The sequence below is a fragment of the Cavia porcellus genome, unplaced genomic scaffold, assembly GCF_034190915.1.
Source record: "Cavia porcellus strain 051 isolate PalLab524CR breed Dunkin Hartley unplaced genomic scaffold, mCavPor4.1 scaffold_1, whole genome shotgun sequence".
In the NCBI taxonomy this organism is placed as follows: domain Eukaryota; kingdom Metazoa; phylum Chordata; class Mammalia; order Rodentia; family Caviidae; genus Cavia; species Cavia porcellus.
This window is the reverse complement of record NW_026947484.1, coordinates 199018958-199042028: the sequence shown is the minus strand read 5'-3', so window position 1 is coordinate 199042028 and position 23071 is coordinate 199018958. Positions and strand designations below refer to the sequence as shown.

General features: G+C 48.2%; 2 protein-coding genes across 3 annotated transcripts in view; one reads left to right on the top strand and one right to left on the bottom strand.

Moving 5' to 3' along the window:
* Window positions 1–17115, top strand: part of Psmb7 (proteasome 20S subunit beta 7) — a 55461-nt gene extending 38346 nt beyond the window's left edge. Inside the window, exons 7-8 of the mRNA XM_003470789.5 lie at window positions 14291–14442; window positions 16897–17115. Of these exons, the coding sequence (XP_003470837.1) occupies window positions 14291–14442; window positions 16897–17008 (264 nt within the window). The 3' untranslated portion in view covers window positions 17009–17115. The remainder of the gene's footprint in view (window positions 1–14290; window positions 14443–16896) is intronic.
* Window positions 17116–18150: 1035 nt separating this feature from the next.
* Nek6 (NIMA related kinase 6) overlaps window positions 18151–23071 on the bottom strand; it is a 66664-nt gene continuing 61743 nt past the window's right edge. For both annotated transcript variants that reach the window (XM_003470638.5, XM_063227292.1), the window contains exons 9-10: window positions 21574–21687; window positions 18151–19511 (exon numbers count right to left, since the gene is read on the bottom strand). In XM_003470638.5, coding sequence (XP_003470686.2) covers window positions 19401–19511; window positions 21574–21687 — 225 coding nt within the window. In that variant the 3' untranslated portion in view covers window positions 18151–19400. The remainder of the gene's footprint in view (window positions 19512–21573; window positions 21688–23071) is intronic.

Sequence of the window (23071 nt, the reverse complement as noted above, 5' to 3'; positions counted from 1 at the left end):
ATTATTTGCTCTATAGTAGATAGGTAATTATTTATGATGCATTTCTTTGGAGCAGGTGTTCCACTTGAAATATTTTTGCTTTGCATATTTCCTGTAACTGAAATGCAGGGGAAAATATACCATGTAGTAGAAATATTTCACAAAGTGTATGTTGCCTGTTGCACCTGTGGCAAAAAACCCAGCAAGCTTCAGAATACAACTTCTTTGTGGCCAGAGACTATTTGATCAAGGCAAAAGGTAGATTCAGGGGAAGCCCTGAATGGAATAAATGGCTGGTGGCTTCCAAGCATACAGAATTAAAGGGATTCTGGGATTAAAGGGAGTATATTAATAAAATAGTCTGCACTATGATAGAAAAAAAGAGAGAGAAATGGATTTCTCAACCTTTCTGTTATGAATTTGCTGAGATCTCAATTACAAATTTGAGGCACTGAAAAATGCCTCCCTGCACACTTCCCTGGTATTTCAGCCAAACCAAGATTTGGAATATTCTAACTTCCTGAGGGAAGAAATAAAAGAGGGTTTTTGATGATTCACTGATTTCACGCCATTCTAGAAATCTATTACATAAAAATTTTGCATCATAACACTTATTGAACAGGGGCTTTCAGGGGCAGAGGAGTAAGCCCCCATGAATTCCACTGTCAAAGTGAGGCTGTGTTACACATCCAAGAGGTTGTCAAATATGATAGAGGCTTGTAAGCTCTTGAACAATGGATTTCTACTCTTCTTGATAATGGGTTAGAGAAATAAAAGAAATGAAATATAGAGCTGAGTGTTAACTAGATGGTATCCTAGAATCTTATAAGTTTTGGCTTGGCAGGTAATTTAGCATAAATTGTTAATGTAAATCTGGGTTAGTGGTGAAGACGTTATTTTAGTAAAAAAGATAAACTGCTGATTAATTCAGCATAGAACTCAATTACAAATTGAAAGTGTCTCTGCGGGACTCCCGGGCCCTAAAGACAGCAGATGTTGAATTGATACTCCAGCATATTTCACAGTGGTGTGAAATATTAACATGGTTTATTATACTTGTGTGGTGTGTGATATCCGAAAGGGGGAGGTGGTGGGCATGCGGTGTGCAAAGCAGCCTGACATTACACATCCACTGATACATACTGATGTGTAATTGGGAATTTTAGGAAACTCTTTCTTTTTTTTTTTCTTTCTTTCTTTCTTTCTTTCTTTCTTTCTTTCATGAAATGGCTCTGTGGAAAAATTAAGTTTAAAATAACATTTGGGGCTAAATGTTTTATTGTAGTATCTGTGTAGGTTTACATCGTATGTGCAAGTTAGCTTTAAAAAAGGTAAACTTGGTGTTACAGCCTGTGGGTAAGTGGGGCTGCTGCTCAGGAGAGAAGAGATTCTGGCGGGCATGAACTGTGTCTCACAGAGTCCTTTGTCAGCTTTTAGGAGCTGTAAAGTTTCACATTGCTGCCGTACTGTTTTTACCTTCTGATCTAAAACATATGGTGATTTTTTAAATGGCCCTATATTTTACACAGGCAGAGAAGTTTCATTTCTAGCCAAAAAAGGAATGGGGGGAAGCTTCACAGTTTTCATATATCTGTATCAACCTAAGGGAGAAAAAGTCAGCAAATTTCATGTATCAGAAAATCTGAATAAACAACTGCCAATATTTGAAGGGATTAGCAATTCTGAAATAAAGAGAGATGCCACTAAAGTTGGCTTAGGCAAGATATTTCACAGCCATTACTACTCTGATAAGTTTGTTTGTTTGTTTGTGACAGCCTGTATCAAATGCAGGTTTGCTAGCTGAAATAAAAACAGTTCCAAAAATAGCCCGATGATAATGGTAAGAAGTACTGTACACAGGATACCTTCTGCTGTTGCAAAGCTTCGGGAAAAAGCTCCCTTCTCAGAGCCTTGTAGGCACTTCAGATGGCAGAGGCAGGGAGCCAGCCGGTGCTTTGCTAGTGGAACTTGGTGGTTTCCTCTGCAGCACCAGAGAAGCATCTGGCTGGCCCCAGGGGTCGCCAGGGAGGCTGCTAGGCTCCTGACAGGTGGTCCTGAGATGTGGAGGGCGACTCAAGCCCTTCACCTATGTTTTGTTAGTCAAGCTCTCTGCCTGCTTAGGAGATGAGAGCCTTTACTTAGTGACACCTACCTCCTATCAGAGTGGACGGGCCCTCAGACACCTATGGCAATTATGACAGGAAGGGTATGAGAACATTGTGTATACAGGGGCATTAGAAGTGAGATGCAGCAGGAAGTGGTGGGCTCGGGGAGATCTTAGGATGGCATCAAATAGCCCGTGGGTCCTTGCTTGTGTTTTTTGTGTTGAGGTTTGAAGAAGCATGGTACAGGATACCTAAAAAGGCATACTGACCATTCTGGATGAGGAATGTCACAAAGGCATGTAAGTACTGCTGGAACTTTGACTTGTATAACCCTGAAAGTTTGGACAGCCAGACATATTTGGAAATAGAAAAACAAAACTACAGTCGATGTCTCAAGTTGTCTGGTTGATCATTTCTCCAGTCAGTGTGGCCTTTTAATTAGTATCCGCTCTTCAGTATGAGACAGGACTGGAGCTTAGCAGCCCTGTCCCATTGTGTGAATATTTAGTTTAGAAAGCTGCCATGTTCCATTAGAGGTGTCTGTGTTTCGGCACTGGGTGCAGGAGTGTGTAGACTTTCCAGATATCCTTTGAGATTTACATTGCAGTGTAATTGGGAGATGCTGGTACTTAGTGTGTTGTGCATGGTGGAATGTGAGATTACCTGCTGTAATGAGACCCCAGCAGCACACCTCAGGAAGGAAGTTAAAGTTTTAACCTTAACAGATAATGTTACTTGGTGGATTTCTGTGAGGTACTTTATATCACTTTTACCTAACCCTGAAATTCTGCAGAAATAACAAAAAATGATAGGAGGAAGAAAAAGGAGAAAGTTGTGCAAACGTTCCATGAGCATGGATTCTGTGCACCTTTTAGCAAGAAACTTTTAATCTCTGCTGATTAAAATTTTGAGGAATCAGGATGTTCTCATGTTCTCAGTTTTACCAAATGCAACCAGCCAGGTGAACAGTGGGATGTTAGAGCAGCATTGGTTAGGCCATGTGTTTGCAGCTATGAAATAGTTTAAAGGTAAAGTGCTTTAAAAAGATGACCCGTGAGTTGTCTCACTTATCTCTAAGTACTGGAGAGACAGCAGTGTTTTGGGAAACTGAGTGGAGGTTATGTTTTCTTGGGGGTTTAGTGTCAGACTACACTGTTGCACTGGGGGCCTTCAGCTGTTGGCTGTGTACCTCTGAGTCCATCATGACCCCTCCTCTATGCCGTGGTATCCTGGTGAAGTAGGAGCAAGGATGTACTGTATCATTTTTTTATTTTTATTTTTTTAAGTGCTATATCATTTTAAAGGATTGGTTTGAAGAGTAGATGGAGTAGTATACTTGGCATAGAGCCTGCATGTGGTAAATGTAAGTTTTCTTGTCATCCTTTTAGCATTTAATTTGTAGTGAAATAGAATAAATGGAAACATGCCACTTAGCATACTTCTTGGCGATAATGATAGGTTTTATGGCATTATATTGAATTTCACTTGCAGTATAATGGTGACTTTCACAATTTGCTTTGAACTGAGAATTTAAAAACAAAGTACTCAGTTAATAGCAGTTGCCTGTCGCATTAGTAGTTCTGGAAGAGTGAGACTTTTGCTTTTTACCCTTGTTTGTGAACAGTAGAGGAGGGAGCAGGATGAGATGAGCGCTCTCACGGCTCTCTTATATCCCAGGTGCTGTACTAGGAGTTTCTCCTGTGCCTGAGTGAGTGTTTTGTTTAATTAGCATCCACTGAAGATGCTGATTAAAAGGCTTGGTGCTAGGTGGTTTTAGGACCTTTTTTGGAGGATGAGGAAATTAGAACCTAAAACTGTTGACTGACTCTAGCACTGAAGTTGAACAGCTGGTAATTAACAACCCTGGTTCATTCCTGGATGTTTATGGTCTGTAGTCCTGCCTACCCGCATCAGTATACAGTAGCAAATACAGCTCTCAGCTTCAGAGCCTAGGTGTTCCCTTGTGTCCATTTGTAAGTGTGTTCCTTTACATGCATTTCCCCAAGTAATTGGGAATTCTCTGAAGACTGTATGCCCAGGGCCCAGGGAAAGGTAATCAGCCAGGTGATCTTCATGAAAAGGGGTCTGAGTTAGTAGCTCCTTGTGTTTGTACCTTCCTCCCCTGCCTAGATTGAGCTCATCACTGCTGCCTCAAAACTTGACCTTAGACAGGGCCAGCCCCTCAAACTCATGGTCATTCTTAAGTGTCTTTCTGTAATCTTTTAAAAACATCTTATTTATTTTTAATTTTTAAAATTTTGAGGCAGACTTTTGCTAAGTTGTGCAAGCTGGGCTCAGACTTGTGACTCTGCCTCAGCATCCCAGAGTGTTGAGATTTTAGGCGTGCACCACCACTCCTGGCAGCATCCTTGTCCTCACAGTTGACCAGTCCCTTGTGCTCTTTCTTCCCTACTCCCGTGGCCAGACAGGTGTTTATGAAACTCCTTTGCTGATGCAGTGGCGTTTACAAGTTATTCCAGCCCAGGTGTCCCCATACCCTATAACCTTAGTATATCTTCTGTGGCTCTGATCTTGTCTTGTCCCTTTTAAGTGACACTTTTTAGGGCTTCAATTGCAGAAGCTTACTGTTGTCTAGAAAATTTATTAAGTTAATTATTGCTTTCCTATTAACGTGCCAGAAAAATAGTTGCCAGGGATAACGTTGCATCCAGTATGAGCGTTTGTTCGGAGGAGCGGTCAGCACCTGTGAACAGTGTTAAGAGTCCATGTGGCACCCTCTCCTGCTCTTCTGCTCTCCCGTCTGACACATCTTCCCCATCTCTCAGTGGGATTCTGTTCACTTTCCCGCTGGCTTCTGCCTTTGGCATTTCCTCATCCAGTGCTTCTGGTTAGAATTTTGGAAGCAGAGATGTAAACTATATCATCCCTTGGCTTAAAATTCTCTTGCCTTCCCAGGGGTTAGCACAGAGGACTGGTGCTCTCTGTAGTCTCTGAGGTTTGCTGAGATTCAGCCCCACTGAATCACCTGCCTGACCACACCTTCCCCTCCTGTTTTCATGGCATTTTTCCTGCCTGTCACCTCTGCCCTTTAGTTTGGCTACCTTCTATCCTGTCTCCACACTCTTTGGCTCTGTTCTTAACCCCAGTACCCCAGGAAACCTCTGAACACAGTAGCTCTTTCCGCATCAGCTATCTCTTGGGAGTTCTTATCTCATATTAAGATTACCTCTTCACTTCCCTTTGGGGTGGTTGTAGCTGCACAGGCTATGTGCTTGAACCTTCTCCTAAGTATGCAGTGCTACCTCTGGCTCTGGAAGGTTGGCTCGGGTCTGGGCATAGTCTTGGTCCTGCTGAATCAAGCCAACTTGCACATTTTTGTCAGGGTGTTTGCATTATTTGACATTCACTTCACTTGTGGCCACCTTGAAACTTCCTACTAGGTGAGCACCCCATACTTTCTAGGTTTTGTCCTGCCCTTCCTAGTTCTTGTGTTGCTGCAACAGCAGGAGCAAGCAGTGAATAGTCCTCTCGTTGGCCTCCCACATGCCTCTGCACCAGGCGGCTATGCTGGTGGCTTGTGTGCTGATTCCAGCCCTGGCCTCAGTCTCCGCTTCAGACAGCACCAAATTTCTTTCATCACTTCCTCTTGAGCCATTCCTAGTGTTGGCTTTTTCATTTTGATTGTGACCCATGGACTAGATTTCACTCCATTTTCCCCATTTTCAGTGACAGCCCTTGTAATGTGTCTAGAAGTGTATCATCCCAGTTGTCACTGGCCAAATTGTTGTAGGAGAGAGAGATTATTACTAAGATCTATCAGTACCACAGTCTCCCTAGTTTTCATTTTCAGGGTGGTTAAGCATATTTCTCATTATTTAAACCCAGTCTTTTTTCTTCTTCTCTCTGGTTAGATTTGCTTCAGTGCAGTCTTGGAAATATATATTTGTATACACATATGCTGTGAACACTATTTCTTCTCCTTGTGGAAAGCAATATGTTCTCTTTTGGTCCTTTTCCCTCTGGAAGCTTAGGTACTTTTCCTTCATTCACTGTCACAGATTCCAGCAAAACCACTTGCCCGCCACCAGTTTTCCTAATGGTGGGTTAGAGAAACAGGCGTTGGTGATGCCAGGCAGTGACTTGTCACAGATCCCTAACTCTCCCTCCCATTTACACACAGCTCTGTGCCTTTGGGTATCAGCCAGGATTTCAGAGAGCCTCAGTTTCCTCACCTGAATAAGCAGATGGGAGTTCAGGACGGAATGAAGGTGCATGGCTCAGACCTGGCGTTCTCTCATACCCTTTTCTTTCTCCTTCCACCTTAAAACTTGCTAACAAGGGGGCTGGGGATTTAGCTCAGCAGCATAAACTCCTGCCTTGCAAGTGTGCAGTGGTGAGTTTGATCCCTGGTACTGATAAAAACGAAAAAGACAAAAAAAAAACTTGCTAATAAGTTTCTTGGTAAAGTCTGTGTGGTGGGGACATCCCTGTCCTTTTATTGCTCCGCCACTCTTTAACAGAAGCACTGATCTTTATTTCTAAGGACAGCCTGTGGTCAGAGAGTATAGAACTGCTCAGGGGTGTCCAGTCCGGGGCTGTCTTTCCTCCTGCTGCTTCTCTGGCCCACTGTGGCTGTGCAGCCTTTCTGTCTCGTTTCCTGGTCTTGACTTTTGGTCAGGCTTTCATGCACTTTGGTGATCTGGGGCAGGCCCAGGTGGCAGTGACCTTCCTATCCCTGCTTAGAACCTCTAAATCACTCCTATACCCACAGTCTTTCCTCCCTCCCTCGTTCCCCCAGAGTTGGCACGTACATATACAGGTAGCACCCACCCCCAGCTGTGGAGGAAGGAGTAGGCAGTGTTGCCTCTGTCTTAGAGGCCCAGGCACCAAGTACCCTGTTTGGTGGCATGCTGAGCCCTGGCCGCTGCACACTCCCGTTCAGCAAGTCCCAGATGTTCACCTAGGCAGCCGCGTTTACCCAGACAGCTCACGCCATACCCATACGATGTGCTTTTGTCACATAGCCCCGTCTAAAAACAAACTAGCTTTTTCCCCTGTAAAAGATGTGGTCATACATTGGGCGCATAGGTTTGTGTGGGATGCCTTCTGATTGAGGAAGGAGGAGCCTGTTTTAAACACTTTTTTGAGCTCTTTAAATTTTATTCAGCCACCAGCTATTAATGACTCCTTCAGGCTGCCTCAGTGGCATAGTTAGGTAATCACAGGCTTAGCACGTCAACTGGTCACACTATAAGACATTGTGCTTAAACCTCTGCTTTTTCCTGGTTCACTGGTTTCCAGTCCTCATGGATGCTGGTATAATTTTGGAGTTACACCATTTGGCCTTGATCTGTCTCATAATTTAATTTGAGTTTATTAAAGCAGTGTACGTATTTGAAGTGAAGATTCAGTCTTTCATTTGTTGATGGATAGGCCATGAGCTGTGTTAGTTGCCCAGGATGCAAAGATGGAGAAGGCATGCATTCCACTTTGAGGTGCAAGAGTTTGGTCCTGTCTTTTTATAGTCCAGACTTGCATCTCACCCAGATTTTCATCTGCTCTATTGCACATGATGAGAGCAACAGAATTTTCTTGTTATTGCTTTGTTTTTGCAGTGCTCGGGATTAAACCCAGGGCTTGTGCATGCTACTTAAGGACTCTAACACTGAGCCCCAACCCAAGCCCAGAGCAATGGTATTTTACTGTTTCAAATAAAAAAAACAAGAGTTAAAGATTTCCCAAGATGAATTTGTCCTGCTTCAATTCTTTAATTTCCGATTGACAAAGATGGTATAAATTTATCATAGACAGCATGATGCATTGAAATATGTATATGTTAGGGAGTGGCTAAATCAAGCTGATTAACATAGGCATTACCTCACACAGTTATTTCATGTGTGTGTGCGTGTGTGTGTGTGTGTGTGTGGTTCAGAATACTGAGAATCTGCTGTTAGCAGTTTTCAAGAGGACATTCTCACCATGTACTGTGCAGTAGATCTCTGCAACTTACTTCTCCTGAGGGAAACTGGGTAGTCTTTGCCCATCATCTCTCCAGACCTCCCTGTTTGAGCTCAGTTAAATGCATGGTTGTTCATAAAGGAGATTGTTACAAACTAGGTGGAATTAAGTGTAGATTCAGTAGCAATAGAAGAATGGATGAAAGCTGTGTGAGAGTTCTGCTGGGATGCCGTCCACATTCTTGTTCCCCTGAAGGAACAAAGGAAGGATAGGAACTGTCCCCTGACTCCTGGTTTGGAAATGGGACAGAAGGCAAGACACACATGGGCAGTGCTCTAAAAAACAAGACAAAGCAAACAGTGACAGGCTAAGGTAGAGCCAGAAGAATTCCTCATGCCTAAAGACTGAATATTTCTTCCTTTTTTTACCCCTTACATCAACTTCTTCAGATTTTTTTTTTTTTTTTTTTGGTACTGGGGATCAAACTCATGACCTTGTGCTTGCTTGTCAGGCAGGCACTTACACCACTGAGCTAAATCCCTGGTCCCCTTACATCATCTTCTTAGCTACATAAGTGGAAAATATTTTCCTTTGTTTCTTCTTAAATTCGTTTAGCCTGGTGTGGTGGCACATGGCTGTCAGACTAGCTACTTGGAGGCTGAGACAGGAAGATCTCAAGTTTAAGGCCAACCTGGGCAATTCAGTGAGACCCTGTCTCTAAAAAATGAAAAGAGAATGGGATCTAGCTTGATGGTGGAGCTCTTGCCTACCTTGCAGGAGGCCCTGGGCTTATTCCCCAGTATTATAGAAGGGAAGCAAACAAACAAAAATTAGAAATTCCTGGTTACATATGAGTTCTTTCACTCGGCTGGCCATGTATATGCAGTTTCACATGCCAGAGTTGCACTTTAGACAGTGTGTTAGGCGTTCAGTCAAATGCATATTTAATGTTTTGCCTGTCTCCAACAGAACTAAAGCACTGTCTACTATGTGTTGCCGAGCAGTCAAATACGGAGGGCTTATTTAAATAGTGTTAAGTTGCTGCCAAACTGTCCAGGTTGCCCAAGGCTGGCATACCTACAGTTCGCTGCAGTAACATTCCCAATCTCAGAACCACGTTAGCGAGAAGAGGAACTCGGTGGTTGCTGTAGACAGGAGTGTGGCAAAGTCTCTTTGCAGTACTTTCTTGGACCTGCGCCACAGTGGATACCAAGGTAATCTATCAGTTTGTGAGTGTCTACAAAATGCAACTCTCTAGATAACAGGTTTAAAGTAAAGATTTAATGCAGTCTCCATCTCCTATGATGTTGCAGTGACAGTTTAAAACTCATTCTCTAAATCTCAGCAGACTTTATAGCTAGCAGTGGGCCAATATAAAGTTTAATAGCATTACAACACATAAATCATCTTTTAAAGATGCTACTAGTAGCTCCAATATTAAATGCAGACAATCGCCTGTGGTATAAATAATTTATCAAACACCATTTCAGATTAGCCTTCCATGCTGAGTTATTTATTTTAGCCTTTTCTGTACGATTCCTAAGGCACTTTTTGAAAGATCCATTACTGGTCAGTTTAATGAACTTGGGGGTCTGTTTTGTCCCCTCAAGCATTCGGGTACAGCTGTGGTGACCATTACGTGGCCGACATGGACCTCTTTGTGCCTTTTACAAGTGCTGCCCATTTGTCATGTAGCGGTAAATGGAGCTGCACATTGGAGTCCAGGGACACATTGTGCGATGCAGTGATGGAGACAAACAGATAGCTCTATAAAGTGCTGCTTGTCACAGCTGACTTGTAGTACAGTACATCACTCTTATTGTAATCTCATTTAAGAAGCAGGGGTGACCCAGGGGACTGATATTCCCAGTTAGTTTGGTCTTTGTAGCCATAAAGCAGGAAGTGTTCCTTTTATATTCTCTGAACTTTTAGGGAATGTGCTTTTTGCTTGGATTAATTATTTCAGGAACTTCTCCATGACACAAGGGGAGGTCTGTCAGCAGGTTTGCTTGGACCACTTTCTTGTTTGGGCATGGTATAGTGGTTGTTATGTAGAGGTAAACTGTTTCAGGAACCCTTTGACTGACTTTCATCAGTAAGTTAATCAGTTACTAAGCAACAGCTATAAGCCAGACTCAATAGTAGGTTCTTTTTACAGTTGATTTCAAATTTGTGCAGAATTTCTGTGACGTAAGGCTTATTATTATTGTATTCCAAAGTGGCAGAGTCAATTCAGAGAGGCAAAATGACCTGTCCAAGGCTGCACAGCAGTTAAGAGGTGACTGGGTCTGCAAACCTAGTTTGTCTGCCTTTGTATCTGTCAGCTGGCCTTGAAGCCTGAGTCCCTACTGGCATTCAGTCACCAGGATCATGGTGCTCTTTTGGCTGAACCTCTCAGAGTAAAAGGAAGCAGCCCTGGTCCTGGAAAACCTTTCTTAGTAGCTGCATGAGTCCTGCTACTCTACATACTGAATCTCCACGTTCCCTTGGGATGAGCAGTGTAAATCTGTGAGCAGCTGGCTGGGGGAGGCTGCTGGCTTGGCAGGGGAGAGTGACGCACCTGGGCCTGGCCAACTGGGGACACAGGCTCTGTAGGGCCCTGGTTAGAATCCCTCTGTTGCCGCTGTCCCCAGACAGATGCTGCTCAAGACTCAGGTCACTAGGAGTCTTCCAGAAAAGGGAAGTGTAGTTCCCTAGAAACAGTGAAGTCTAAAGGAAGAAACTGTTTCCTGCATTTATTGTGTGCCAGAGACAGATAAAAATGTGTTTTCCCCAACTCTTGCCTTTAGTTTGTGGTTTTTCTTGATAGTTTTCTCAAATATTTGGTAGCACATGTTAAAGACAAAAGTAGTTTAATTGCAAAATTTCACTATAAAGAAAACACAGCATGAATATGTCCAGGAGTATATTTGCATATATGTAGACTTCTGTGTGGGGATATTGTAGCAATGAAAAGCAGTTTCTGGAACACAGTATGTCTCTGGAAATAATTTATTGAGACTATTGTAAGTAACAGACGATCGAATGCTGGTAATTTTCAACCTCTGTTTGAGAGTTTTTGGTGGTTAGGGGAGAAGTACGTGAAAAGGCCTTTGAGCTTTTTTATTGTTTATGGGGATTGAACCCAGGGTCTCATATATGCAAGGCAGGCACTCTACCACTGAGCTACATCCTCACCCCTTTTGACAGTTTTACTTCATTTTTAGATAGCTCTTACTGCGTTGTCCAGGCTAGCCTTGAACTGTGATCCTCTTGCCTGTCTCCCAGAGGGTGGGATTACAGCCCTCTGCCACTGGCAAGTCCTTCAGTCTCAATATTGATCTCTGAAATTACATCATAGGAACGTTATTCTGTTATCCCGGCTGAACATGGAGAAGGCCCTTTGGGTGATTAGTCTGTGGGAAACAGTTCTAACTGCCCTGTAGTGGAAATAAGCATCACAGGAGCTGCTAATTGGCCCAATGAGAAATTGGCAGCTACCATCCTCCTCCGCCTCTTAAACTTGCCCAGGCTCTGAGGATCTTTGGTGATGGAGAACAACATGGCCTTGAATCAGACGACTGGTAGCCACTGGTTCCTACTGGTGAAGAGCCCAGTCCAAAGTGGACTGCTTGCAAGGCTGGTTTTACTTTGTACTGTTTATTAGCCATGAGACCCTGGGCAAGTCATGAGTTCCTCTCAGCTGTAGTTTTTGACAGTGCTGGTCTCCAAAGATGGTAGGAGCAGGAGTAAACAAGAGCAGGAGGGCCTAGCTCCGTATTTGACCCCGAATATAGTAGGTGCTCTCCAAATGTTACAATTTATGCTATTTCATAACATCTTCCATCTGGTAACCATGAGTGGGTAGTTTTAGTGGAGGGAGCCAAGAATTTGCAAGACCGTAAGGAATTGTCTTCCTTAAAGTTGGTGGAGAGGAAAGAAATTTATTTGTTTGTTTTTTGGTATTGGGGATTGAATTCATGACCTTAATGCTTGCCAGGCAGGCACTGTGCCACTAAGCTATATCCCTGGCAAGGAAAGAAATTTAACAGATACATTTCCGAGTTTTTAACAGTAATGCTTAACAGTATACATGATAATTTTCACAGTACATCAGTACCTGATGCATTTCAGAATTTCTACATTTATAACTTTTATCAGTTATACGGTCATGTTACAAAATATTTGCAAAATAATCAGCTGTACCCGTGGCACTGTTAGCAGTTTAGTTCCTGTGTGCACAGTCAAATGGATCAACATTAGACATTCTAATAATATCTAATATCAGGCGTGTATGTCTGGTCCCTTTAAATCTTCCCCCCTTCCCTGGCCCTCAAAATAAAACCCCTTGAGGAATACAGATCTGCAGTCCTAAGTGCTGCCAGTAGGATTTGTAATGTCCATTAGGTGCTGTTGGCTGCTTCGAGGTGGCTCAAGGTACCAGCAGCAGTGATGAGGAAGACAAAGCAGAGGAAACAGTTAGATGAGAAGAAAGAGCCGGAAGGGGAGAGATGGGAACCAGGAGCAGGCTGAGCCAGGTGCTGTGTGCACGCCTGTGCTTGCACAGCTCAGGCTGGTGAGTCAGCAAAGCAAGCCGGAGGCAGGTCGCCCAAGCAAATTGGTGGTTGGGTTTTGCTGTCTGTGTGTTGGCAGTGGGCATTCTCCTTGGCTTAAGGAGCTTCTTTCTTGCTACCACCTTCTGAAGTTCAGGGAAGTTTTTGGAGGAGCTGATTTCTGATTTCTTTTGTAGTCTTAAGTTGACCTCAAACTCACGAATCTGTTGCTTCAGACTTCTAGTGTGGGCATCATCACAGACTCCCAGTGTGGGCATCATCACACTGGCTTGGGAGAGGCTTCTGAGGGACTGTTGAGAGTCCTAGGAGAGAGTTCCTGATTCCTGTTTGAAAGTCTTAAGGGACTATATTTGTACAAGAGAATAACCGGCTTTCTTGGCCCCATGTATGTATCACTCCGGAAGTTTAAAATGTGGGGGATAATGTAAAAATGACCGTCTAGTCCTGCTTTTGGTTTGGGAGGCTGCATGCACATCTCCAGGAGCCTCTTACCCTTCTTGATCTGTAGGGGGTGCTCTTACCACTGTCAACCCAGGCTGAGCCGGGCAGAGAGCAGGGGGCTGGAGTGGGCTCAGGTCTTCTCAGAGCTCAGAGGCAGTGACTATCCTGGGAGCATCTCAGGCTGCGTTTCGGCAGGGAATCTTTTTTGAAGTGTTGGGTGAACTTTGATGAGCTGGTGGGTGTGTAGACTGCCCTGGGAAGATTGGGAAGAGCTGCACATGGGCTGCTTTCCTTTCTTTGGGGAGGTTGGGTCATTCCTATCCTTACTGCCCGAAGGGCTTGAACTTACTGTTGGCCAGCTTATGCCCAGCTGCTTGATGTTGGATGCTGCTTTCTGGCTGCCTGGTGTCGCTTCGGCCAGTGTTCCCATAGCTCCTGCTCAGTTGGCCTTGTGCTCACCACTCAGTGCTGCAGTTACTTGGGTCTCATGGCCCACTGGACGCTCATGGCCCTGTACGATAGGGCCTTCATCCATCTCCGCATCACTCACTCCTGGCCAGGTCTTCCTGAAAGAAGTGAGTGCTTCCGAATAAGCGCTGGGGACTTAGACTTAACTAAGCATAGGAGAGAGGGATTCAGAGCAGTGTCTTCAGTGAGCTTGGGGCTTAGCCATGAGGATTGGCCTCGCCCTGGTTTTAAAACCTTAGAACTACTGTTGGATTTGATGCTAGTCAGCCCATTGCCTTGCAGCCCCGTGATGCTGACATTTCTATTTTGTCATCAGGAAGTATGTTTCAGCCATTGGTGAATATTTTGATCAGGGTTTAACAAACTAAGCCCATGGGACAAATCCAACTCAACACCTGTTTTTGTTAATAAAGTTTTATTGGGAAACACTCATGCTTACTTGTTCATGTGTTTTGTGGCTGTTTGATACTACTGTGGCAGATGAGCAGTTGTGAGACTGCTACAACCACAAAAGCTGAAGTATTTACAACCTAACCCTTTACAAGAAAAAGTCCTGACGTGTTTGATAAATGGATGATAAATGTCCTCAGTGCGTAGCTCACGATTTTGTGGTGGCTCTGCAATGTGAAGCCGTGGTAAAGGTGCGGTCTGTGCATTTAGGGTTTGAAAGGCCCAGTCCCTTGCCCAGCAGTGGAGCAGCTGTAGGCAAGGCACTTTGGCGCTTTGAGATCTCTTGCGTTCAGTGTGAGAACACCTTGGGGCTTCTCAGCAGGCCTGCAGCTCACTGCGGGCACCCTGTGTAATAACTGCCTGTCTTTTTCCCAGGAGGAGGAGGCCAAGAAGCTGGTGAGTGAGGCCATTGCAGCTGGCATCTTTAATGACTTGGGGTCTGGGAGCAACATTGATCTGTGTGTCATCAGCAAGAACAAGCTGGACTTCCTTCGCCCGTTCTCAGTGCCCAACAAGAAGGGGACCAGGTGAGTGCAGGGTTGGTGTTCCAAGGAGCCTGACTGTTCTGAGTCCTTCTCCCTGTATCCCAAGCTAGCCTTACACACAGAGCTCCGAGCCAGGATTTGCGCCATGACAGCAGGCCACTGCAGGGTGTGGGGAAGTGATTGGATCCAGTGTGCTGCCGGGAGAGATGGGTGAGCCCTGGCGAGTATTCTTGGGCAGTGAGCTGGGGAGCAAGGATTCTGAAAGAATTCGTACCACAGCATGGAGCTCTGTGAGATGTGTATTTTTCCTCACCCTGGTCCAAGACACCAAAAAGGTTCTGAGCTAGTGGCTGGAAGCATCTCATTGTGGCCTTGAGCTGACCATGTTCACAACACTAGAGGGAGTCGCACCACCAAGCTGGGGCACGCACTGTGCCAGTGGCTTGTGGCAGTGCAGGCCTGGTTCAGGGCGCTGGGGTAAGGGTCTAGCTGATTTAAGGAACAGGTAGTGACAGATGTGTGCACAGGTCCTCAGCAGTTCCTCATGGGTGTCCAGCTGGTGGGCCACCCTGTGCCTCCTGACTGACCTCTTCCTGGAGTGCATGCAGCCTAAGATGTGGCTCCTGAGTTCTGCTTTCCCGCCTTCACTGGAGTGAGTGTGCAGTGCCTGTGGTCTCTGCCGGGGTGGAGAGGCAGCTTCTTCCACTGAGCGCTCGCTCGCATTCCACACTGCAGATTGGAAGCTCCGGGACTCCCTGAAGGAAGAACAGGGGTTACTGTGGATGCTTCATGCATCTGTATGGGCTGGGGCATCCCAGGTGCGCAGAGCTCTGGGCAGGCACTTGGAAGGCACCTGGCTGGCTCAGTAGCTGTGGTCATCAGTCTCCCTGCACTTCAAGTGACAGAGCTGTACTAGATGGTCTCTAAGGAGCTCACAGAGTTGGTTTGGCCTCAAGTAGGAAGGGAAGCAACCTGTCAGGGACAGGGCTTTCTGGGAAAGTAGATTTAGGCCAGCTGCCTGAAGATGGGAGCCAGTGAGTACTGGGAGACGGGGTGCCACTCCAGCCAGACTGAACAGTGTCCTAATAAGAGTTCTCAAGACCTTGTGTAAACTGCTGGAAAGTGGTATGTGGGGTTGAGAAGGGAGTATGGTCACAGAAGGCAGAAAGTGACAGGTGTTACAGAAGGCTGGCAGTGACCTGTCCTCTGGTCAGGGCTATTTTCCTCAGTGCCCAGTGCAGAGAGCACTGCAGTGATGGTGTCCACACTCTGGTATTCTTGGCCAATGACTGAAGATGAGGGCATACCACCTGATGAGGCAGATCCTTTTCAGAGTGGGCAGCAGGTTGGGCAGAGGTGCCTGTGCAGGTGCCAGTGCCATTGTGGCCCTTGCCCTGTGGGTCACATTACTCCACTGCTGCAGGTGGCAGAAGCCTGCATCTTACAGGCCCTGCCAGTGGGGGCTCCTTGTGACCGTGCCTCTCACAGACATTGGGGTGTAGCTCAGATGAGACATGCTCATGGCCACTGAAATGTGGCTTTGCGACTACATGCTGCTGCCAGGGCCCAGCATGGTGGGCTGAGAGACATCCTCGGATACCGGGGCGGCAAGGGGGCATTGTGGAAAGCGCAGCTCCTCAGGCCCTTGCAGGGTGAGGTGGGCAGGGAGGTTCTGCCAGGAGTACGGTCAGGCCCCTCTTCTGCCCCAGCTTCAGAGTGTGACAGGGAACTCTGTCCATGCCATGTCTTTGGCTTTTTGCTCCCTCTTAGAACCTAAGAAACCCTTTAGGGGATAACTTCCAGGAGCACGTGGTCATGACAGAGCCAGCAGCCTTCCATTTGTCTGTGCCAGCTGGGGACAGACCACAGCACAGCTGGGCATGTGCTTCTGTTTGACCATGTCAGAACTCCTGGCCCAGTGTGAGTTAACAGCTCACCTGTGTGTCTGATGACTCCCTTCTGCATGTACTCAAAAAAGAAAATTGTGCCCTGGTGGCAGTCCATCATGCCCCTGCAGTTATGAGAATGTAGGCTAAGCTGGGAATCTGGCTGTGGACACTTTCTGTAGTTGATGCTTCTATATAGCTTAGATGCGGAAGATGATGGCTGAGCCAGTCTTGTTGCGGAGGAGAGCAGGATGATCGTGGTGGAGAGGTTTTATTTTGCAGGCTGCTAAGGGGCACTCCAGGGTAGAAGCCTGCAGCCCCAAGGCTGTATGGGGGTAAGGAGCTGGGGGACACTGGTGCACATGCTGGGGCAGGTGCTCTCTGGACTCCCCTTCTCTGTGCCAAGATTGTATCCTTGCTTGGTGTCCCTGTTTCGTAGCCCTTGGAGGCTGTGGGAAGGGAAGGGAGCCCTGGGGACTTGACTCCCCCAGGGCAGAGTGGAGTCCAGACTTTAGTCCCTGCGTGCTGCCAGGTTGGGCTCTGTACTGTCTGGCCCTCTATCCAGCACCTGGCAGGCAGTCCTAACTCTACCTTTGTTTCTCTCAACTAGATTTGGCCGGTACAGGTGTGAGAAGGGGACCACTGCAGTCCTCACTGAGAAAGTCACTACTTTGGAGATTGAGGTGCTGGAGGAGACTGTACAGACGATGGACACTTCCTAAAGTGTCAGCGGCCCTAACGGCTGGGGCAGTGGGACCTACAGAAGATACTCATTTGGCAATTTGCAGAATGGAGTTCAATAAAAATGAAAACCACAGTGGGAAGCTGAGGTTTGAGGACTGTGTGGTTTTTGGGCCACTGAGGCCCATTGATCTGGTCTTTCAGGCTCTTTATCCCTCTGGGAGACCATTCTGGTTGGGTGTCAGCACTGTGCCCTCTTTGAAAATAGGGCAGGCCACCTGTGGCCTGAAGCTGTGCAGTCACTTTGGTTCCTCAGGTGAACACCCCTGCCTCCTTCCTCTGCTGGGGGGCCAGGTCCTGCCCAGAGCATCAATGTCCCAAGAGTGATGCGTGTAGTGCAGCCTTTGCCCCAGCAGCCAGGTAGGAACATGGCAGCGCAAGGCCCTGGGTTCCATCCCCAGAGTCATGAAAAATCTTCCGAGTGTGCATTCTGGGGCTCTGTCCAGGTTGTGGTGCCAGGAAGAGGCCAACAGGACGGTCCGCTTTCCCGCAGCTGCACTAAGCTAGCTGAGTGAGCGCTGCTGTGCCAGTTTCACCGACATCAAAGGCATGTCCTGGGACTTAGTTAGGACGTGGCTGTGACACAAGCCCTCTGGCTGGGAACCCTGGAGACCAGAAGTCTCTGGAGCACGCCCCTCATGGGGGGTGCTCTCCGGGTGGGGAAAGCGGGTGGCGCCTGGCAAGCAAGTTCTTCCATGGGCTGGGGCTGCCCATGCCAAGGGGCACTCTGGGAGCCAGAAGCAGAACTGTTTGTAAAGAAAGTCTGTCTAGAATTGGGAAACTTTGAGTGGCTGTTGCTGGGCTAGAGACGAGGGTGCCAGTTTCCCCCCCAGGAGAAGACTCCAGGCTGCACCTACCTGGGGCAGCTCCCCTTGGGGACAGCTAGGAGTGGGCTGGGGAGATGAGTGCAGTTCCTGAGGCTGCACTTGGCTGACAGCTGTCAGAGTCATTGGGGAGCTCAAGGAAATTCCGAGATTACTCACAGTGTCTGGGGCCTGACAAGCTGTTTTCCAAAAGCTCCTCAAGAGGTTGTGTTGCTGACGTGTTAGGTCTAGGATCTCCCCAGTTGAGAGGAAACGCTGGAAGCTGTTGTAAACCCCCAAAGCACTCCCCTCACAGAAGCTGCCCTTCTCCCCACTTTATTTCAAGCACATGAAGGCGCATACAGAGCAGAGGCATCTGGGGACAGCTCTGAAGCCCGACAGCATCTCGGTGCTGGGCAGAGCAGAGCTCAGAGTGGAGACAGTCAGCAGCCTCAGGGCCCTGCCAGCCAGGTGCAGTCAGGAGACCCCTGACCTCGACCCCGGGAAGGTTAACTTTCATATAAAAACACAGTTCAACTCGCATTTAGAGCTTGAATTTCCTTAATTCACATTTATAAATTAGTCTTCACAGTTAATCCTATTTGGGAACAAGCAATAAATGAACATATTTCTGGTTTCCTACACATGATACAGTTGCACTTTTTAATTCTTGACATGAATGGTCCAGGGGCTTAAGTTCCCTTCGGGATCGTCTGCTTTGTGCTGCCTTGCAAGTTTTATCTCGAATTCTGTCTACCTGAAGGTAGACGGTATTAGCTGATTAGGAAACTAAGGCTCAGAAAGGCTAAGTAACGTGCCCGAGGTCACACTGGGAAGTTGTAGAACAAGGATTTGCCAAGAAGAACCCAGGGGCAAAGCTTGTGTCCCACGCTTCCTTTCCACGGAGGGAAATGCTTAACACTAGTCACGAAACGAGCCACCAGCACTCCTGGAGGTGATGGGCTGGGTGCCTGGCACATGGCAGGGTTCAGGAGATGAGTACAGACCGCACAACCTGGCTTCCAGGTGCCATTTGCCTCACAAAGCTCTGCTAGGTGCTGAGTTCTCGTCATCACTCATCAAGTTATAAAATGCAGACTAAAAATATTAGTGAAATATCTACTCTAGTTTTAACAAATCATTTCCACTTTATCCCTTTACAACAGAGTAAATTGAGCACACAGCTTGATTGTCTGAAAAGATACTAAGAACTAAATTGAACTTGCTGCTAACCATTGTCAGCAGCTCACACAAGTCACAGTGTCCCCTGCAAGTCTCCTGCCAGTGTAGACTCAGGCAGGCCTCGGAATTCCCCAGATTCACATTACAGTCCAGATACAGGAGGCTTTGGTGGCTCGCTGAACGCCCCTTAAAACAAGCCAGCGGAGATGGTCCAAACAGTACAGAGAAAGGACTTGGGGTTTGACCATGGCCTGGCTGCTCTGTTTTCAGCTTCGGCTGCCCTGGGGGATCTCCTGAGCCCTCTTGTCTCAGCTGTTCAGGCTGTAGGAGGCTGCTTCAGAAGACTCAAGGCAAAGTGGTGTTGGTTCTGAAGAGGCTTGGTGCCCACTCAGGTGCTGGACATCCAGACGTGCATCTGCTTGGCCACCTGGTGCACGTACACGATGTCTGGCCTCTGGTCCGGGTCGGGGTAGATGCACATGCTGACCAGTTCTCGGAGCTGCCAGGAGAAAGCAATTGCTGTTACTGAGAAAGCAGCCGAAGTGAGTGTTTATGTCTGCATCCTATGCTTGCAGCACCCGGAAGGTGCTGCTGTTGTTTCCGTTAGAGGTGAGGAATGATGCTGTCTGTGCAAAGCTGTGTAATGGGTGCAGGGCCACAAGGCTCCTAAGGGATAGCCAGGGCCACTCCCAGGCCTGTCTGGCCCCAAGACCATGCTTTGAGAGCCTCAGAGGTAATTTTGAACTCTGAACCTTTGGGCTGATCTGTAAGTGTGTGGTGCGTGTGTGTGTACGCACCCTGGGTGCATGTATGGTTGCCGTCAATCATGCAGAGGCCCAAACCCGAGGACCCAACTCAAGGAAGGGGCTTATTGATCATAATAAATGCATTAACATGCAGCAGGGCTACAGTCTCCCACCCCCTGGCCTCTTCATTGTGCTCATGAAAGACGGCACTTTTAATTATACAGACACTGAAGGCTTTGCCTGCCTGAGCTGGGGGAGGGGTGCCTTGAGCCTCTGATCGCCTCCTCTTCTGATAGCCTGGGTGCCAATTATTTTAATGGTAATTAAAATAATGACCTTAAAAAGCCTATGTCTTAACTTGCATGGCTGGGCTCACCGCAGTGTTTTCCATTTAAATACCTGCTGCTGTGGGGGCTGGGTGCCCCTGCTGTCTGGGGACCTGAGTGGGGGCTGAGTGGCCCCAGTGGTCACTCCTAGGAGCCTGCAGCAGGGCTGCAGGAACATTCTGGGGGCCTAGGGGCTGCTTACACATGCCCCAGGCTGAAGATCCGGGGCCTTGGTGTCTGCAGATGAGGTGTGCACTGGGCTTTCTCTCCAGCCTTAGCACCCCAGGACAGCACCTGCGACCTCGGTGCAGTGTTGGATACCACTGCTTTCTCAGCACTGGGAGGCTCAAGCCGATGACAGGGAGCCTGCAGCCTCTGGTGAGGTTACCTACTGTACACAACTCAGGAGGGCAGCTGTGGTCAGCCTCTGCCAAGTTATAGTGCCCAGGTTAAAGTGAAGTCTGTGTGACCACACAGTTGGCAATAAGTATGTGTCTGAGATTTTCAGAGATCAAATAACATGTCTTCACTTGTAAGGGGTCAACACTGTACTGAGGAGGCCCTAGCCAGTTTCAGAGTGTACCAAGCCTGGATGGGGGGTGCCCAGGGTCTCTGGCTCTGGAGAGAAAGGCGGAGGGTTCTGGAGCCCTTCAAGGCAGTCTTGGGACAGAAGCAGAGGGGTGGCACCCCTTTGCGGTCTGGTGCTGAGGCAGATTAGTTGGGATTTATGCCCGGTTGTGTGGCTTTGTAAGCTTCCTGCCTCTGAATGGTACGAGATTTAAACAAAGATGAGAAAGGAGGAAGCGAACACAGCCAGGAACTTGAAAGAAATGCAGCTCGTTTTTCCTTTCCTGCCAGCGTGCACTCCGGAGCACAACTACTTCCTTCCTAGGTGCCTGTGAGAACTGTGCTAGCGGCTGAGGCGGTCGGGCGGGGAGGGTGCTGTGCGACTGCCTGGGCCCTGGACCTGCCCGCCTGGGGGACATCAAATCTGGGGACACCACCTGGGAACCATGGGAGCCTGCTTTGCCCCTTGTGCACAGGGCATCTCCTTCTAGGCCTTACCCCCTGAACGCTTGACTGCCATAGGGGATGTGCCTGCGAGAGACGAGGAAGGCCTTACAGCAAGGGACAGAGTTCCTTGTCACGCTGGGCATGTTCCTGTGCTGAACTGGGCTGGGTCTTAGTTTCCTTATTGAGAAGATGGGGACAGGAGTGGATCTGATCACAGGCAATGGCCCTGGTCCTGCAAGGGGACCCAGGAGGGCCCCAGACATACACCCATGACATGGACCTTAACAGGTGGGAGCTGGGAGCCTAACAGAAGGGTGACAGTGGCTCCAGTTGCTGGCTGCTCTCTTTAGGGGTCACACTACAATTGTAAGATTCCAGTACACTCATCTGCTCAGGCCTGGCCCCTAACAGAGTTCCCTTCCCCACCCATGGCCATCTGGGATCACCAGGCCTGGGCTGTGGCCTCCTGACTCACCTTCTCCGAGTAGTGCTCCCCTGGGAGCGGTGGGTAATCACACTGCTCAATCTTCTGACAGAGGGAAAAGAGATTCATTTTATCACCGTAGAAGGGGCTCTGCAGGGCGGCCATCTGTAGGGGAGGATACAGCCATCAGGGACAGCCTCGAGGCCCAGAGGGACTCCAGACGGGCCAGGTCCTCCTCTGGTCCATACTGCAGTGACTATCCAGAGGGCCTTGGCACCAGGGTCCCTACTGGACCTTGGGCCGGACCGGAGGGCCAGAGTCCTGCTTTGGTGCTGGCAGGAGTGAAAGCAGCTGGGCTCTGTGGACCCTGGCCCTCCAGCTGCCAGCCGCAGCCTTCCACCCACATCAGGCTTCAGTTTTCTGGACCACTCACTCCATCCTCTTCATACTGTGCCCATGGGCAGTTCCTTGGTTGTGCAGGCAGCCTCAAGGAGGCAGCATTTCGGGTTTCCTTAGGCCAGATCCAGGAGCCTGGCTTGGGGTGGCAGTGTGGCCCAGTGCAGGGCCTGGCCAGGTGCTGTCGGGAGTGTGTGCAGGCATCGTCACACCCTTGCTCCTCCCACTACATCGCCTCTCCCTACTTCGCAGGGCACCTGGCACGGGAGGGGCCCTAACTGGGAGCCTGCTTTGCCACCCAGTGTGCGAATGGCCTGACTAGTGCAATGCATCTCCAAAAATTTAAATGGGAGCCTTGGGTGCCAAGAGCTAATTGGGCACTTTCAAAAAGACATCTGTTGCCATAGCAGAGAGCAGCTAAGGCTCCAGGGCACTCGCAGGGGTGACCTGGGTGCCCCTGAGTTGTGGCTGGAGCCTCCAGATGGACTTTGCCTGGAGACTGCTTTGGTTCAGGGTAGACAGGACATTTAATGTTGGTCCTGCCAACGTGAGCCCTAATGTTTTGTGCAAGGGACCTGTTACCCTTCAGCAGGCTAATCTGATCTGATATTTGCCAACTTGGCTGCTTAGGACTCTTCCCTGCTGCCCCCTCCAGCCTCCAGCCGCCACCTTCCACCCACATCAGGGCAGCAGGCCGTAAAGGAGGCTCAGGCTGCTGGCGATCCGGGATTAAGATGATTACCCGGGATGGCGAGATCCCTGACACCGGTGGCCACCCAGCCTCTGGCTGGCTGGTGCACATGAGGAGCTGCTATTCCAGGCTGATGCTGGTTCCTCGTTAGAGCCACCAGAGCCATGGCTCTCAGCACTGCCCCTCCTCGGAAAACATTCCCTCCTGGGAGTTGCTGAGATAACACTCAGCCAAGGCCAGGGCAAAACTGGTGCGTGATCAGAGATGTCAGAGAGAGAAGGGGGAATCAGACTTCAGCAAGAGCAGGCGCTGTATCTACTCCGGCCTGTCGGGGCTGCAGAAACACATCCTGTCACCTAGAACACCCCTAGCACATCCTGGAGAGGAGGGTGGCCCAGGGGCCATGCAGTCTTCAGCCCTGCTCCTGGGGAAAGGGCACTGGCCACTCAGCTGACAGTGCCC